The 17,289-nt window shown below is 40.2% G+C and overlaps 1 protein-coding gene across 27 annotated transcripts in view; it reads left to right on the top strand.

Annotated features, from left to right (window-relative positions):
• Positions 1–17,289, top strand: part of kif1b (kinesin family member 1B) — a 215,086-nt gene that overhangs the window by 115,291 nt on the left and 82,506 nt on the right. For 25 of the 27 annotated variants that reach the window (XM_048561058.2, XM_048561044.2, XM_048561066.2 and 22 more), the window contains 3 exons: positions 2,792–2,875; positions 4,155–4,335; positions 7,273–7,345. In XM_048561058.2, the coding sequence (XP_048417015.1) occupies positions 2,792–2,875; positions 4,155–4,335; positions 7,273–7,345 (338 nt within the window). Of the gene's footprint in view, positions 1–2,791; positions 2,876–4,154; positions 4,336–7,272; positions 7,346–11,093; positions 15,649–17,289 lie in introns of those variants that run through there. The other 2 variants (XM_048561062.2, XM_048561067.2) reach the window with 1 other exon arrangement.

Raw genomic sequence — 17,289 nt, 5'->3', positions numbered from 1 at the left:
TGCAAGAAATTGATTTCACTGTGCAACACTAAACTTACATGGCACAGGGCATCATACCAAGGAGGGGGACGTGTGATTATGTTTCTGGACCACACAATTAACTGTCCATCCATGGATGTTGAATGTATATCCATTCTACTTTTAGCCTAAGGAAAACTCTGATCAGATTTCTTCACTGGTTTAGAATCTATAATGTGATCCCTATAGAAACCTGTAAAAAAAAAAGTTAATTTTTCCCAGTGACTGATTGCAGTGTTCAAAGGACAAGATGATATACTTCTAAGACCCATACCGTAATAAACTAGCTAAAGGCAACATAAATCAAACATTACAGAGTAGACAACTAACAGATTGACATAAAAACCAAAAGAACTGCGGATGCAGTAAATCAGAAGCCCAAACAGAAGTTCCTGGAAAATGTAAGCAGGTGTGGCAGCATCTCTGAAGTGGTCCGGACTCAAAACGTTAACTGTTTGTGTTTTTTTTTTCTTCAAAGATGCTGCCAGACCTGTTGAGCTTTTCCAGCAACTTCTGTTTGTGCTCCTAATATATTGACACAATTAGTTAATGCAATGTACATTAATGTAGTTGAGATGTGTCTCATCTCCCCTTTTGCTGTGCAATGCCCATCTTGCAGATGTGTATTACATGAACAGTTTGCTTGTTACTCTTTGCTCCCTATCAGCCACGTTAGGTTACAACGTCCAGTCGCCTTCGATCATTTTCTGCTGCACTTGAGTCTTCCTGATCCAGTTTGCGTCAGCTTTGATGATTCAATTTATCTTGGTGGTTCCTTGTTCCTTAAATCCTTCAAATTCACCTCGAATCTGTCTCCTTTGGTTTTGACCAGAAAACAAATAGTTGAAGCATCCTGCTTCCGTGGCAACTGCTTTGCCCGCCAGTGCGAGATCTCTCACCATTGCCCCCCGTTTCCCCCCCACCAACCCACTGCCACCACTATCTTTTCTCCCCCCCCCCCCCCCCCCCCCCCAACCCCAGTGTCTTTCGAAAACAGCTATCCTTTCACTGTGAGACCACATGGCAAAGTGTGGAAACTGTCTCAGAATTTCAGTAGGTTCCTTTTTGAGACCCTGCCTGGCCATCTTCCTCAATGACAGCAGACCACAGAGACTAGTCTGTAAGAGGTGGTTGTTTCCAGAATTCACAGTTTATCTTAATTATAAAACATTGAAGACATTTTAAAACATTACCATAAATTATGAAGTCCACCATTTCAGCGTTGTTTTTGGGACATTTTCAGGCCAATATTGCAACACTGTTAAGCAAATGTGATGCCCTTGATGTTTGGTCACTATTTAGTTTAAATAATTTAAATAGTTTTAGGTGGGGCTGGGAGAGAGAACACAGGATGGATCTGGGTGTTCAGGTGCATTGCTCCCTGAAGGTGACCACACAGGTCAATAGGGTGGTCAAGAAGGCATATGGCATACTTTCCTTCATTGGACGGGATATTGAGTACAAGAGTTGGCAGGTCATGTTGCAGTTGTATTGGACTTTGGTTCGGCCACATTTGGAGTACTGTGTACAGTTCTGGTCGCCACATTACCAAAAGGATGTGTATGCTTTGGAGAGGGTGCAGAGGAGGTTCACCAGGATGTTGCCTGGTATGGAGGGTGCTAGCTATGAAGAGAGGTTGAATAGATTAGGATTATTTTCATTAGAAAGACGGAGATTGAGGGGGGACCTGATTGAGGCCGACAAAATCATGAGGGGTATAGACAGGGTGAATAGCAAGAAGCTTTTTCCCAGAGTGGGGGACTCAATTACTCGGGGTCATGAGTTCAAAGTGAGAGGAGGAAAGTTTAAGGGAGATATGCGTGAAAAGTTCTTTACACAGAGGGTGGTGGGCGCCTGGAACGCATTGCCAGTGGAGGTGGTAGACGCAGACATGTTAGCATCTTTTAAGATATATTTGGACAGGTACATGGATGGGCAGGGAGCAAATGGACACAGACCGTTAGAAAATAGATGACAGGTTAGACAGGATCTTGATCGGTGCACGCTTGGAGGGCCGAAGGGCCTGTTCCTGTGCTGTAGGTTTCTTTGTTTGTTTCTTTGTTTTGATGTGGGAGAGTGGAGTTCTCCTCTTCATCCGCCCACCCCAACACCCTACCTGTGCATGGCTGTATCTTTTTAATGTTGTGTGTATTTGTGGGGGATAGGTCACATGTTCCACTGTGCCAGCAAATGCAGCCTTTGTGTAATGCTTTTGTGAATGGTGCATTTCTCAAGGCAGGAGCAGCTGGTGAAATGGTGACCATGTAACCATTCTCAATTGTGGTAAAAACGTAACTGGTTCACTAATGTCCTCTTGGGGGAAGAAATCTTCTGTCCTTGCCTGGTCTGGCCTATATTTGACTCCACACCTACAGCAGTGTGGTTGGCTCTTAAGTGCCCTCTGAAATGACTTAGCAAACCACACAGTTCAAGGGCAGGGAAATGGAGGTAAGAAAACACTGGCCTCAGTAGCATTACCCACATTCCATGTAAGAACAAAATAAAACTTTGGTGTCTGCTGGCAATACTAGGTACAAAGTTACAATGAAGTAGTGAGTTTGGTCTTATATATTGGGTTTTCTCGGGCAGATTTAGAAGGTGCCATTAATTGTAAAACACAGCACAGATGGTGTAAAGCATAAGTCAGCCCAGTGCTTTCCCTGGCAGCCATCAGCCCTATGAAATATCTTCATGCGCCCAGGAGCACGGTTTTCCTTGCTTCTCTTATAAGTGAGCAGTAGCTAAATATCTTTACTCTCTCTTGCCTTCACAGTTATTGTTACTCTGGTTCCCTGTGAAGGATCTGAAACTTATGTGAATGGTAAACGAGTTGCCAATCCAGTGAAACTGCGTTCAGGTAGGCAAAGATACTGATTGATAATTCAATCTATTAAGTTTATGCTTCTTATAGTTGCATGTTTTAGATTAGTGTGGTCTTTGATCCTGCTTTATTATCTTCTGTTGTGATTTGATATGTATGTGGGCAGCATGATGGCTCAGTGGTTAGCTCTGCTACTTCACAGCACCAGGGACCTGGGTTCAGTCCCACCTTGGGGGAACTATCTGTGAGGTGTGCACCTTTTCCCCGTGTCCCGCATGGGTTTCCTCTGGTTTAATCCCACAGTCCAAAGATGTGCAGGGTAGGTGGATTGGCCATGTCAAATTGTCTCATAGTGTCCAGGGATGTGCCGGCTAGATGGATTAGTCATGGGAAATGCGGAGTCACAGGGATAGGGTGGAGGATGGGTCAGGGTCAGAGTCAGATTCCCTTCAGAGGATAGATGTGGACTCGATGGGCTGAATGACCTTTTCTGCACTTCAGGGATTCTACGTTCCTATGTTTTTGAAGGCTGACCAACAATGTCCAAGCTGATGCAAGTGTCCGCATGCATCCACCAGTCAGCCATAAGTGGGAACTCCAGCTGTCAGTGTTTCTTTTTTCGTCTCTTGTGTTAGAACCCAGCCATAATGAGCAGTAACTAAGTCCAAAAAAACTTAGCATCAATACCTTGGAACGTAACCGAGTGTAGAAATGTAAATTGATGACTGTGTGGAAGGAGGGCCCTACACTTTAGAAACTTTCAGTTTAACCAAACATTTGATCATCTGATCTAATAAGTCCTTATGAGGCTCGGTGCCCGATTTTTTTTATTTTGTAATACTTCTGCAGAGTGACTTTGCCTTTAAAAATGTGTTTTCTTTTTATAAAAATGTACACATGAAAGTTGTTCATTGTGACATTTGTTTTTGTTTTACCTTTTACCTGTCTAAATATTTTTTTAAAATATTCATTCTTGGGCTGTGGTTGATGCTGGCTGGACCACAATTTATTACCCATCACTAGTTGTGATTTGAGAAGGTGGTGATGAGCTACCTCTTGAACCACTGAAGTCCATATGCTATGGGTTGACCCACAATGACATTAGGGAAGGAATTCCATGGTTTTTGACCCAGCAACACTGAAGGAATGGTGATATGTTTCCAAGTCAGGATGATGAGTGGCTTGGAGGTGTCCCCATGTATCTGCTGCCCTTGTCCTCCTAGATGGAAGCGGTCGTGGGCTCAGAAGATGCTGTCTGAGGATGTTAGTCACAGTGTCCTGTCATTTGAAACTCTTGGATCAAACTTTCTTTCAGGGAATCGTATTATAATGGGCAAGAATCACGTCTTCCGGTTCAATCACCCTGAACAGGCTCGTGCTGAACGTGAGAAGACACCGTCTGCTGAGACCCCAGTCGAACCTGTTGATTGGGCCTTTGCTCAACGGGAACTTCTGGAAAAGCAAGGCATAGATATGAAACAAGAAATGGAAAAAAGGTAATGGTAGCCTGGTGAATGTTTAAATTTTTGAATATCCATGTTTTGGGTCAGTGTTTTAATGTGCCCAAGGTAGATGATATGGAGCTGCCAGTGTTAGACTGGGGTGGACAAAGTCCAAAGTCATGTGACACCAGGTTGTTGTCCAACAGGTTTGTCTGAAATCTCAAACTTTCAGAGCACTGCTCCTTTGCCAAAACCTGTTGGACTGTAGCCTGGTGTCGTGTGACTTTTGACAAAATAGATGATGTTCAAATTCACAATGCATCACCTAAGTTGATCTTGGTACTTGGGTAAGATGTGCATAATAAAAGTACTTGATTATTCCAACTCCTGCAACACTAGTGAGACATTTCTGTTGCCCACACCGTTCTACCTGAGGTTTATGAATTTGCTGATATGAACATTAAATAATAATGTGCTACCTGCAGGGGCCTCGTTGTGTTTGCATTGGAATACCACAACACAGTGATGCATGTTATTTTGCAGTCGTACCTGCACAGAATTCAGTTTCTCTCCTTTTTGAACATTGCTTGATGCAAGAATGTATTTAAATTCTGCACTTACGACATATGTCTTATTCATATGGATCTCAACTGATCAAAAATGATTGGCCTTCAATTGCTGGATTAGCATATGTAAGGCAATTGGATATATTAACACTATAAAATAAAGGTTAAATATTGCATATGCTGGAACATTTAAAATAAACATGCTGGAGAAATTCAGGTGGTCTGGTAGCATCTGTGGAGAGAGGGAAAGTTGACATTTTCGAGTCTAATAAGAGACTTCTATGGAAGAAGAGTAATTGAACCTGAAATGCTAACTTTGTTTATCGCACAACAGATCCTACCATAGCAGCTGAATTTCTCCAGCACTTGCTGTTTTGATTTTGGATGTGTTAGCCAGTACTTAGGATTCTGGTGTGTGATCAACTTCAGTTGCCTCACAGAGGTGAGAGATTCTGTGTGGAGTAACATGGGCAAATTTCCTCTCAGTTTTGATGTGCTGCCACAGAATGACTTGCAAGTAGAAAAGATTATGAGCCAGATTTTCTGAGGAGTGGCAGTCTTCTGCAGATGACCTTTCTACCCCCTCCTTTTTACCAAAGGAGGGAGTTCTGCATTTGTGTGAGGCGGTTCTGATCCTTGCTCCTTCGGAAATGCATTACCATATTTCCATTCTGACAGACCTTTCATAGTACAGAACTGTCAGAGGAATGTAAACCCGACTCCTCCCTCACAGCACTCTGTGGCAGTATTCTGACATTTAAAGATCTAGACACCTGCTGTGGTATAATAAGTAAATAAGGTGAGTATGATCATAGGGTGCTGTGTAAGGAGGGTGTCAAGTATTAAGTGATGCAAGTGACCCAAGGGTAGGTCAGGGTGAGTGGGAGAATTCAGATCTGGGAGGAGGTCCCAGCCAGGGTGGTTGAAAGTTGAAGTGGCTGTCTGGTCCCCGTGAGTGTTGAGTAAGTCTAGTGGGTGTGAGTGGTCAGGAGGGCTGAAGTTGGGTCTATGAGTGAGGTGGGTATGAGATCAATTGAGTAGCTACTCAGGAGTTAGGGAAAAGTTAAACTGTTAAATAATTTGAGTGTCTATTTATTTACTTATTTCAGCAGAACCCTCCAAACTGTCCAGTTTTAAATGGATATTACTTGAGGGTTTCGAGTGTGTTGGAATAAATATACACCTTTTGATTCAAAAGGCAGTACTTCTGATGTCCTTCCACTCTCAGTTTACATGATAAATCCTAATTCTGTGCTTAATGTCACGGTTGTGGGGGGGGGTACCAAACCACAGCTTTTTGACTGGGGGCCAAGAGTGTAACAAACTGAACTGAGTGGCAGCTTTTGAATGGAGAGCGAAGTTGGGACAGGCTCATCCTGATGCGTGTAATCTTACTGATAGGAAGGGAACTGCAGCACTTCAGTACTTCAGTGCAGTACTGTAAGCTGTATTTAAAAGTATGTAACAGGTAATAAATCCAGAGGATAGAATCATTACAGCACAGGAGGCTGTTAAGTTGGTCAAGTTCATTCTGGCTCACTTTAGATCGATCCATCTTGTTCAGCCACTGTATCCTGTATTTCATTCATTTAAATGACATAGAAAGCGATTTGCAACGTGCGCAAAATAGTGACAATCTTTGCGTGCAATGAAACGTCACATCAACTACCATTTCAGATGTAAACAAAAAAGACTAAAGAACTGCAGATGCTACCAATCTTAAAATCAGAAATTGCTGGAAATGGTCAGCGGGTCTAGCAGTATTAACCTGTTGGGTTCAGTGCTGAAGAAGGGTCACTGGACCCAAAATGCGAATGTTGCATTCTTTCTACTGATGCGGCTGGGCCTGCTGAGCATTTCCAGCGGTTTCTGATTTTACCATTTCAAATCTGTCATCTTCATTATCAATCCCTATCATTAAAGAAGAATGTGTAAGGAAGAACCTTGAGGTTTCCATTCGTGAAGTTGCTGCTGTATTTGAATAAGTTACTCATTTGAAATGTTTCTAGCAGTGCTGTTTACAGGGCGTAATCAATAAAAGCCTTTCTCCCCCCACCCTGAATGAGACTGTTGTGTAAAGCCTTGTGTCAACTGCTAATTTGAAGTTTGAAAATACACTCAACCTATCTAAAATAGTTTGTATTTGCATTGTCCTGTCATTCAACCTGAACTGAGGTATTGTCTAGTGTATATCATTAATGATGCTTTTTGTGTCTGTTATAATTACTTTGTACACTACCATGAGCATGTGCATAGCAAAGAAAGGCTTGTTTATGAAGTTGCTTTACTGAAAATCAGGAATTATTAAATTAAAATTAAAGTTGCATAATCTCTTTCCAATTTGTCCATTCCTCAATCTGTCCTGAATTACACGGACTGTGCATCCACCATACGAAATGGATGTAAAATATTCTATTCTCAACAGGCTTCAAGAAATGGAGATTCTCTACAAGAAAGAGAAGGAAGAAGCTGACCTGCTTTTGGAGCAACAGCGCTTGGTAAGGACTTTTGACTCAATGCTAACATTTCTTGTGTGTCACATGTTGATATTGCATTATCCTAGCCTGAATCGAGTGGATTATTTGTGCTTGCTTTGTTGATTTCCAGACACTACTAATTTTGCACAAACTTCTACCTCTGACTTTCCATTGAGCTCTTTGTGATAAGTGTTGAAATTGATCATTTAAAACTGCATGGGGCAATCCACTTCTCTTGCATGGGTCTTGATCTTCCTTGTATCTTCAATAGAAATAACCATTCTGCTATATTTGAACAGCATCCCCGCAGCAAGACATTTTCAGGGAGTTAAGGATTATGGACTTAATAGAGGCTTTTGGCATAATTAGTTTTGTTTTCCTGAGCAGGAGAAATACAGATGTTACAAAACAAAACCACCCAAACATCTTTTAAAATGGAAATGACTCTTTTATATGAATTAATCGAGTTTTAGGGCAGAACTTTGGAGGAATATCGGTGGAGAAAATAATAAAAAGCTGAACAAAATAATAATCATGGTAATCAGTCAAATAAAACCTCACAAGGAAAAGCTAACAGGATAGGTCACATCTGTATTAGTTAAGAGACAAATGTTTATGTTAATTCCTTTATACAGTTGGTCTGTTGAGTTGATGCTGCATGACAGTAGTTTTCTTAAAATAAAAATAATGGGCAACAGTGTCCCTTGTAGACTTATTTTGAACATGTTCTTGAAATAAGAAATGAGATAGTAACTGGCTCGTGTTCAGACTTGACTTAAAATATAATTGAACGGAGGAGCTCATTCTCCTGTTTATGTTGCAAGAATCCTTTGGGAATTTGGGAGATGGTGGCCAAGTGGTATTATCGCTGGGCTGTTAATCCAGAGACCCAGATAATGTTCTGGGGCCTGGGTTCAAATCCTGCCATGGCAGATGGTGGAATTTGAATTCAGTAAAAATATTTGGAATTAAGAGTCTAATGATGATCATGAATTGATTGTTGGAAAAGCCCATCTGGTTCACTAATGCCCATTAGGGAAGGAAGCTGCCATCCTTACTTGGACTGGTTTACATGTGACTTCAGACCCACTGCAATGTAGTTGACTCATAACTACCCTCAGGACAGTTGGAGATGGGCAATAAATGCTGGCCTAGCCAGCGACGCCCTCATCCCATTAATGAATAAAAAAAATTCCCAGTGAGCATTGGCCTACAGCACAAGATTTCCCATAATTTATTTCCATTTGATAGTCTCTCTTAGCGAGGCCTAATGTTGTTTGGGAATTGGTAATTATTGTGGTAGGAGATGTGGGAAATTTGACAAATCCCAGATCTCCCAGAATGCAGAGCAGATGGACAGCAACAATTGTCTACCCATGACAGCTAGGCATGTACAGGATGGGGAAAGGCATTTCTGATCATTGCTTCTTGGTAACATGTGATGAGAAGCCCCATGGACTGAGACAGTCACTGGCTTGCGGTTCAGAAGTATTGTTTGAGGGATCCACCAATTCAGATTGTAGGAGGTTTACTTCTTCCCTTCTGTAAATGGTATGAGAAAGGTTTCTTAAAAAGTCTCTGACAAGAACATTTTGTTGCACGTGTTGTTAATTCTGCCTTCCCTAATTATCCTTGTGAAATTGTTAAGCAGGAGGAGGAACCATTAAGTATAGCTTGCATTTGTGAAAGGTTATCAATTACAGTCCATCAAACACTTGCACAAAGGATGTTGAGCAGCATTCAACTTTGTTTACTACAAAGTTCTGGTCAAATTCAGCAGGTCTGGCAGCAACTGTGAAGAGTGGAATGTGATTTAATATTGAACAATTAATATTCTTTAAGTGGTTTCATTTTCCTTTAACTAATTAAATGAATAATAGAAAAGTGAAGGAGCTCAACATCCTTTTTTTGTAAATGTTTAAACTGTCAAATCAGTGAGATTCCTTTAACATTCACATCAATGGTGTATTGGTAAATTACAGTAGTGAGATCACTATGACAGTATCGAATGGTGGAGCAGGCTCGAGGGGTTGAGTTTCCTCCTGCTGTTCCTGGTTTTTATGATCCCTGTTCTCTGCCCATTCCTGTTTACATGGTCTAATAGCCAGTGTTTAAGCCTGAACAAGAGTTCTGAATTCAAACTCCTTAAAGCAAAGAAGTCCAACTGTTGTCCAATTAAATATCTAAATTTTTAATTCAGCAACCCATTTGGGTCTTTTGCAATTAATTTTTACTGTTTGTATTTAAAAGTTCGATGTGTACCTACAGTGACATGGTTTTCTCTCTCTTGGTTTGAAGAGAAACCCTACAATGGTTCTAAAGTTTTGATACGTTACTGCTGTGTTGATTTTTGTCAAATGAATTTGACGGGCAGCAAAGATTAGGAATTTGAATGCTATGATTTGTTTAAAGGACAGCAATGGATCTTCAAGTTTATATTTTATCCTGTGACCACTATGCTGCCTGTGCTAGCCTGACCCTTTCCATTTCACCTTAAGATACTAAACTCTGGCTATTTTGAGGTGACAATGTACTGTTGCCTTGCTTGTTTCAATATCATCCTCTGAGTTATTTTGAATTTCTGACATTAATTGTTGTCAGTTATGCTTAATGTGCCAAATTAGACAATGGTAAATATTTATGTAAATTTTATTTTCTTTTTCACCAAGATTTGAGAGTTGGTAGTTCTCATTCTTGCTCTAATCTGATCCCGACCCATTTCACCGCACCCCCCCAACACCCAAATGCACACAATTCCTCTTGTAAATCAGTGTTCCTTGAATACTACAACACTGAAACATCGCTAAGAAGTCTGGCAAATCTGGCATCTTTGGTCAAATTTAACCAATGAAAGAATTCTCTCGACCAAAAATATCAAGCTCTTGGTCAAGTGTCAGTTGGTTAAATGAGTGTTGATCAACGTCACCTTACTCCCATTTCAGCAAGGATGAGAAACTACTTTAAAACATACCTCAGCTTTTGTGTAGTGTTGAGATGAATATTGGCTGCTCTAGACTTATCTGCATTTATATGTGCACCTACATTACTAACCTATCTTAACAACATCCATTCAACCACTATACCAAACTGGATGCATTACACACTTATACTGCCATTTTAAGTGGGGAGATTGTAAAGAGGCAATCACTTTTTTGCATGTTTGTAGCATGCGTTGAGTGCAGCTTCGAAATTCAGGAAGGGAGATAAAAACAAGTTTGGATTTGTCCAATAAATGAATAAAGGCAGTTTAACATTTAAAAATAAATTAAATTCTAAATTTTATTTCCTCTTTGTTTGTCAGAATGATCATCTGCAGAATTGTGGTGCAGAATATGTAAATTTAACTGATTTGTTTCTGCAGATATTTTTGAACGGTGTCATGCGCATTAAGATCCACCTGTACACTTACCCTAAGGGGCATGTCACAGGGATAAATGTGCAACTGTGTAACTACAAGTGTGCATTGCTTAAGCTGAGGATGCTTTAACTGGGTAGATTGTATCACAGGTGGATAACATAGCGCTGAGTTTGAAAATATTTGCACTAAGTGTTTGAATCTTTTTAGAATTCTGGACCATAATTGTGCGTTTGATTATGTGCCAAAAGCTTATAAAGCATGTTCATCTAACTCATCATAGTTCTCACACTTCCCCATGTTTTGTTTGTGACTTCTGGATTTTTAAAAAAATTTTTGTTCAATTTGAATTTTGGGTTTAATTTTAATTTTAATTTTGGTTGTTTTGGGGCATTTTTTTGGTTTTTTTTAAAGGATGCAGACTCTGATAGTGGGGATGATTCAGACAAGAGATCATGTGAAGAAAGTTGGCGATTGATAACATCCTTGAGGGAGAAGCTACCTCCCAGCAAGCTGCAAGCCATTGTAAAAAAGTGTGGCCTGCCCAGCAGTGGGAAAAAACACGAACAGATCAAAGTTTACCAGATTCCCAAACGGCGTAAAATTACCAAAGACCCGAAATGGGTGACCTTTTCAGATCTTAAGATCCAGGCTGTAAAGGAGATCTGTTATGAGGTGGCCCTGAATGATTTCAGACATACTAGGCAGGAGATTGAGGCACTGGCAATTGTGAAAATGAAGGAACTCTGTGCCATGTATGGGAAGAAGGATCCCAATGAGAGAGATTCTTGGCGAGCTGTTGCAAGAGATGTGTGGGACACGGTTGGTGTCGGAGAAGAGAGGATTGAAGACGTGATCCCCGCTGTGAAAACACCGAGTGACGTGGACGACCTTAAGTGCCATGTGGACAAACTGGAAAATATCTTGCAAGAGGTGAAGAAGCAGAACAACATGAAGGAGGAGGAGATAAAAATTCTTCGCAGTAAAATGTTGCAGATGGAAAAGGTTTTGCCATTGATTGATTCGCAGGAGCAGCCAGGCAAGTCTCCTGCTGGCAATGACAGGAGTAACAGCAAAGGCGCTCCAGTCAAGGAGGACGAGATCAGCAAGGATGAGCGTGTCTCCAAACTGATGTCGGAAGATCCGGAGTTCCGGCGTGGCCGCTTGCGGTGGATGAGGCTGGAACAAATCCGACTGAAAAATCTGCAGCAGCAGGAGATCACCAAACAGCTGCGCAGGCAGAATGGACCGCACAGATTCATCCCACCCGAGGACCGCAAGCTGCGCTTCCCGTTTAAGAGCAACCCCAGTCACCGGAACTCCTGGAGTCCGGGCACACACATCATCATAACGGACGACGAGGCGGTGGAGTTCGTCGTCGAGAGGAACTCGAAGGAAGCGGGCAGGACTGAGGGAGAAGTCGGCGATAAGAGTGACCACGGTCAGCCTCGTTCGTGGCGCCCTCACGGCTCGGGCAGAGCGGACAACCCAGGCAACAGACAGCACCACAAGAACGGACAGCATCCCCGCTACCGGAGCAACTCTTTCAGCAGCGGCCAGCAGCGAGGTATGCATCGGCAGAGTTCGAACTCCGCCGAGTCATTGCTGTCGTCCGATGGCCATCAAACACCATTAACCCCAACGCAACAGCAGAGGCGCAGCCATCAGAGGCCGCACTACTTCAGTGGTGGGACCTATGAAAACTGTTTCCATGGGAATGAGTACAGTAGAACTGAGAGATCATACTACAATCACTTCACTACCCCTCCGAGAATGCGGCGACAGTATTCCGCACCAAATCTTAAAGCGCGAGAAACGACGGTGTAGAGCCGGTCACAGGAATAATAAACCCAGTTCTTCCTCACCTCCCCCCTCAGAGATGCCAGGGTGCTAAAGCTGACGTTGTGTTTGACTGTTCATTTTCCCACATTGTAAAAATGCAAACTGCATCGTGGCCAGATTTTTTTTTTTGTTTTGTTCGCTTTAACAATTTTTGGAATCTAAAATTCATTGGACCCACGTTAATTTTACCTGTCCAACCACAAAATATGAGCCATCTTTGGCACCAGATTTTTTTCTGAAGTTTGCAGCCTAACTGAAAATGTACCAAAACATTGGGTTTGAGAATTGAAAAATGTCAGTATTTGGTCTGCATATCTGCTCTGTTCGTTTCTAAAGTTAACTATATGACACTGAAGCTTGATTTCTTATATTCCCATTTACTGAATTTTAACTGAATATAAAAATTCCAATGTGTTTCATAAGTCTTCATGTCAAATTACAAAGTTAATGATAAACTGTCAAGCAGAACACGTGCAGTTAGCATTTAATATTATTAATGGATTCAAACATTGGCTGAGATGTGTGTCTTAATTTTATTTGTTAATGTTTTGTGAAACCAATTTGATCCAAGTGTTAAACTGCCATTTATGATTTTGGGTGGGTTTCTCTCTCAAGTCAAGACAATTTTCTACTTGCCTGCTTCATTAATGTGCTTTTTTAAAGGTTCAAATTGTTTCTTTTTTTAAAAAAAAAGACCGAAACCCAATGCTATTATTATCTTGTTTTGCTCAGGATAGCAATGTAGACCACTGACCAATTTCAATTTGATGAATTAATCTAAATCCTAACAAGATAGGGCAGTATTACCTTATTGCATTTGACTTCTGCGTGATATATCCCAACTTATTTAGAATAGTTTTCAAAAATTTCACCTAGTATAAAAATCTGATTGCAAGATTCCTCTTAAAAGTCTTTTTTTAAACTTTTTTTTTAATGAAGGCTAATCCCCACCCTCTGGAGTTTTGTGATTTTTAAAGTATGTCACGTTTTTGATTTCAGTTATCTCCTGGGCAAACTGACCGAGAGGAATATTTATATTTCAAAGTTTAGGTTTGTTCACTTTGTGGATAAAAATTGAACAATTAGGAACAAATTAGCTTCTAAAGGTGTGGCATGTGTGTGAATGTCTGAGAATGTGTCTAGGAAGGTTGAGGAAAGACTGACAGAAAGGAACTGTAACCTAAGAATGGTGCCTTATCCACTTGCAGTAAGATCTTAATATAAATTTCATTGCTTTACTTTAGCCTAAACCTGCTACAGCCATTACTTATCTCTTTCATTTCTTAGGGGTGACCAGTGCCAATAAAGTAGTTTCTCTTTTAGATATGTATCATTTGTGTTAGAAGAATTCAATTAAGTATCTAATAGTCACCAAACTATTTGCATTTTGGATTTTAGGAATTTCAAACTGTGCTGTTCCCCTAAATATAAGACATTTGTATTTGACTAATTAATGCAAGCATTAAATTGTCCCAACATTATTTACTACTTTTTATAAATTGTAACCAATTGAATATGTTCGAGAAAAGCATTGTCCCAAAATACTGGGGTGTGGGAAAAATATTTCAAAATATCATAAATACAGAAGTAGCATTTCTAAGATACACGTTCAAAGATTTGTAGTTTGCATGTGAACTTCTTGATTGAGTGAGTGTTTTAAAGCTTGGGATTCTTAAATGATTTTTTGCATCCTCTTTAATGGCATTATAGTTTTGATAATTATGTTCTTTTGCTTAAAACTTGGAATTAGGATTGTGAACAACCCACGCAATGGGTACTCTGTAAGGGAAAGGAGTTAATTAATTTTGATTTGTCTTGATTGGAGTGATGTGCAGGGTTACTTAGCCCATAATGGAAGTGCCCTTAATTTTTACTTGATTTTTTTTATCAGCATATAATAATTTTTCCTCAATTTTACATATCATTAGATGCTTTTTAAAAAGAAAATATACACTGCAGCTTCTGCCTCAGTTCATTGAGTTTGAAAAAGTCAAATCTTGAACATCCAGCCTTTGAAACTCTGGAAGCTTTGAATTATCGTTTTAATCCCTAGGGTACCTTTAAAATTTAGACAAGCTTTTTTTTTTCAACGGAAGCTCAAACCTTTCTCCTGGGAAATTTATATTTCTGCATCATTGGACCTGATTTAAATATTTAACTTCTGACTAACTGAGTGCTAAGTAATGAATATGAATTTAAATAAGGATTATGTTCTGCAAACGAACTGTTCTCTCAAAAACTGTTTCTCCGGGGGTTTTGCAATATCTTACAGTCAGTAAAGGAAAATTATCACGCGTGGTGTATTGACAATTTCACGGATGCATTGATATAAACTGACCAGCTTCTGAAATGTATAGTTTTTGATTTTAGTTTAAGAGCATTGCCTAGTGTGCTACATAGTTAGATATTAACCATTTGGGATAGTGCAGTTTCATTTAATTAACCTGTCTTAAAACCTTGATGTAGTTTGATTCATCTATGCATGTGTATTCTGGTTGTTTGCAAAGACGTTAAATTTTCTAGTAAGTTAAGTGCCACAGTGCCTCAAACTACAGACTGACCAGTGCCTTTTCAGTATGGTGTTAATCTCTCTCAAAGAGCAGCCTATTTTTCATCATTACTGTTACATTTTTCAATATGTTGCCCTTGATACATTCTACTAATTTTATTTCTTTTGATTTGATTGTAGTTGAATTAACAAGCGTTGAAAAATGCTGCAGAATGATTTTAAGGAAATGGTGCTAGTCTGTTTCTTGAGCTGAAAAAATGGAAGCAAATCACATACAACTCTGGGACACTTTACCTTCCTGTGGATGGTTTATTGTGTACTTTTAAAATGGGTCTTTGTGGACATCTGTTAAATCTTTTTTTTATCATTGAGCCTCAACAATTAGTAAACGATAACATCCAAGTATGTCAAAACTTGTTTTATGTAAGGCTAGTTTTATAAATTTGACTTTCACAACTTTGGATTTGTAATAACTGCGGTCTGACTGTCTGTGTAATTAGTTTCACTTTTTTGCCTTTTCTGGCTGTTGTACTGTAAGTCAGTGCCCAGTTCAAATCTTTCGAGAAGTTGTAACAGTTTCAGTCAAATAAAGAGCCAAGCCCTCAGGTTTCTGTTGGCTTTTCTCAATAAATCGCCTTTAATCTTGCGAGGTATGTTGGAAATCCCCCTCACTCCCACGCTCATGCTTTAGATTAATTTTAGGCATTATCTTATGGTCTTATGTTCAGTATATAGAAACGGAAATGGGCCACTATTCGATCTTGTCTGGTATGTTTCTCAACCCCATTCTCCTGCCTTCTCTCCATAGCCCTCAGTCTCCTTACCAATTAAGAACTTGTTGATCTCAGTCTTAAATACACTTAATGACTTGGCCTCCACAGCTTTCTGCTGCAGTGCATTTCACAGATTCACCAGCTTCTGGCTGAAGAAATTCCTTCTCATCTCATTTCTAAATAGTCCTCCCTTCACACTGAGGCTGTTCCCTCAGGTCCTAGCCTCGGTGAAAACATCTTTTCCACATCCACTGTATTCAGGTCTCAGTGTTCTGTAAGGCCTGATGAATAATTAAGAAATGTTAGATTTTTTTTTCATTACCGGGAGTTTTTTTAAAACTTGTGAAGGATCTCATTTACTGGTCGGCCACCTTGATTACATTTGGAAAGTGCTAACCATCAATAAATTTCCAGAAATAATTGTTGATGTTAGTGTTAGGAAAAAAAGAATGCTTTGCCACTGTCTTGCTGAATTGATCATATGTGCAAGGATTTCCTAGAACTAAAGCTTGCTTTTAACATTCAGGGTGCTCCTGTTGGCGGAGAGGTTTTTACATTTTGTCAGGAAGATAGTGAAAAACCAGCTTTATGTCTCTTTTACCTTTGGACATACATTAGAAAATTTATGGCTCTGTCCCTGGGTTTTGGGAAACGGGTTCAAGTAAGAAATTATTGTGTAAATTGGGGAGGTAATTGCGAAGTGGTATTATCAGTGGATTGTTAATCCAAAGATCCACGTAGTGTTTTGGGGACTCTGGTTCAAAAGTTACTGTGACAGATGGTGGAATTTAAAGTCAATAAATGTCTGGAATTGAAAGTCTAAACGATGCCCATTGCCGATTTGCCAGACAAATCCATCTGGTTCATCAATGCCATTTATGGAAGGAAACTGCAAACCTTACCTGGTCTGGCCTACATGTGACTCCAGACCCATAGCAATGTGGTTGATTCTTAACTGCCCTCTGAGTAGTTAGGGATTGGCAATAAATGGTGGCCTAGCCAGCAATGCTGTCATCCCATGAATGAATTTTAAAACCAAAAAAAAAGAGAACCACATAGCAATGTTCTTGCCTCTAGTTCAATCTTTGAATTATTCTAAATCCGTTTCTGCCCAGCAGCAGCACTGAAATTGTTCTTGTGATTTTGGCCTTCATGCTTATATTAGAACATAGAACAGTACAGCACGGAACAGGCCCTTCAGCCCACAATGTTGTGCTGACCACTGATCCTCATGTATGCACCCTCAAATTTCTGTGACCGTATGCATGTCCAGCAGTCTCTTAAATGACCCCAATGACCTTGCTTCGACAACTGCTGCTGGCAACGCATTCCATGCTCTCTCAACTCTGTGTAAAGAACCCGCCCCTGACATCCCCTCTATACTTTCCTCCAACCAGCTTAAAACTATGACCCCTCGTGCTAGCCATTTCTGCCCTGGGAAATAGTCTCTGGCTATCAACTCTATCTATGCCTCTCATTATCTTGT

The sequence above is a fragment of the Stegostoma tigrinum genome, chromosome 28, assembly GCF_030684315.1.
Source record: "Stegostoma tigrinum isolate sSteTig4 chromosome 28, sSteTig4.hap1, whole genome shotgun sequence".
In the NCBI taxonomy this organism is placed as follows: Eukaryota; Metazoa; Chordata; class Chondrichthyes; order Orectolobiformes; family Stegostomatidae; genus Stegostoma; species Stegostoma tigrinum.
Note: the sequence above shows the minus strand (reverse complement) of the source record. Positions and strands in the feature narration are given on the sequence as shown.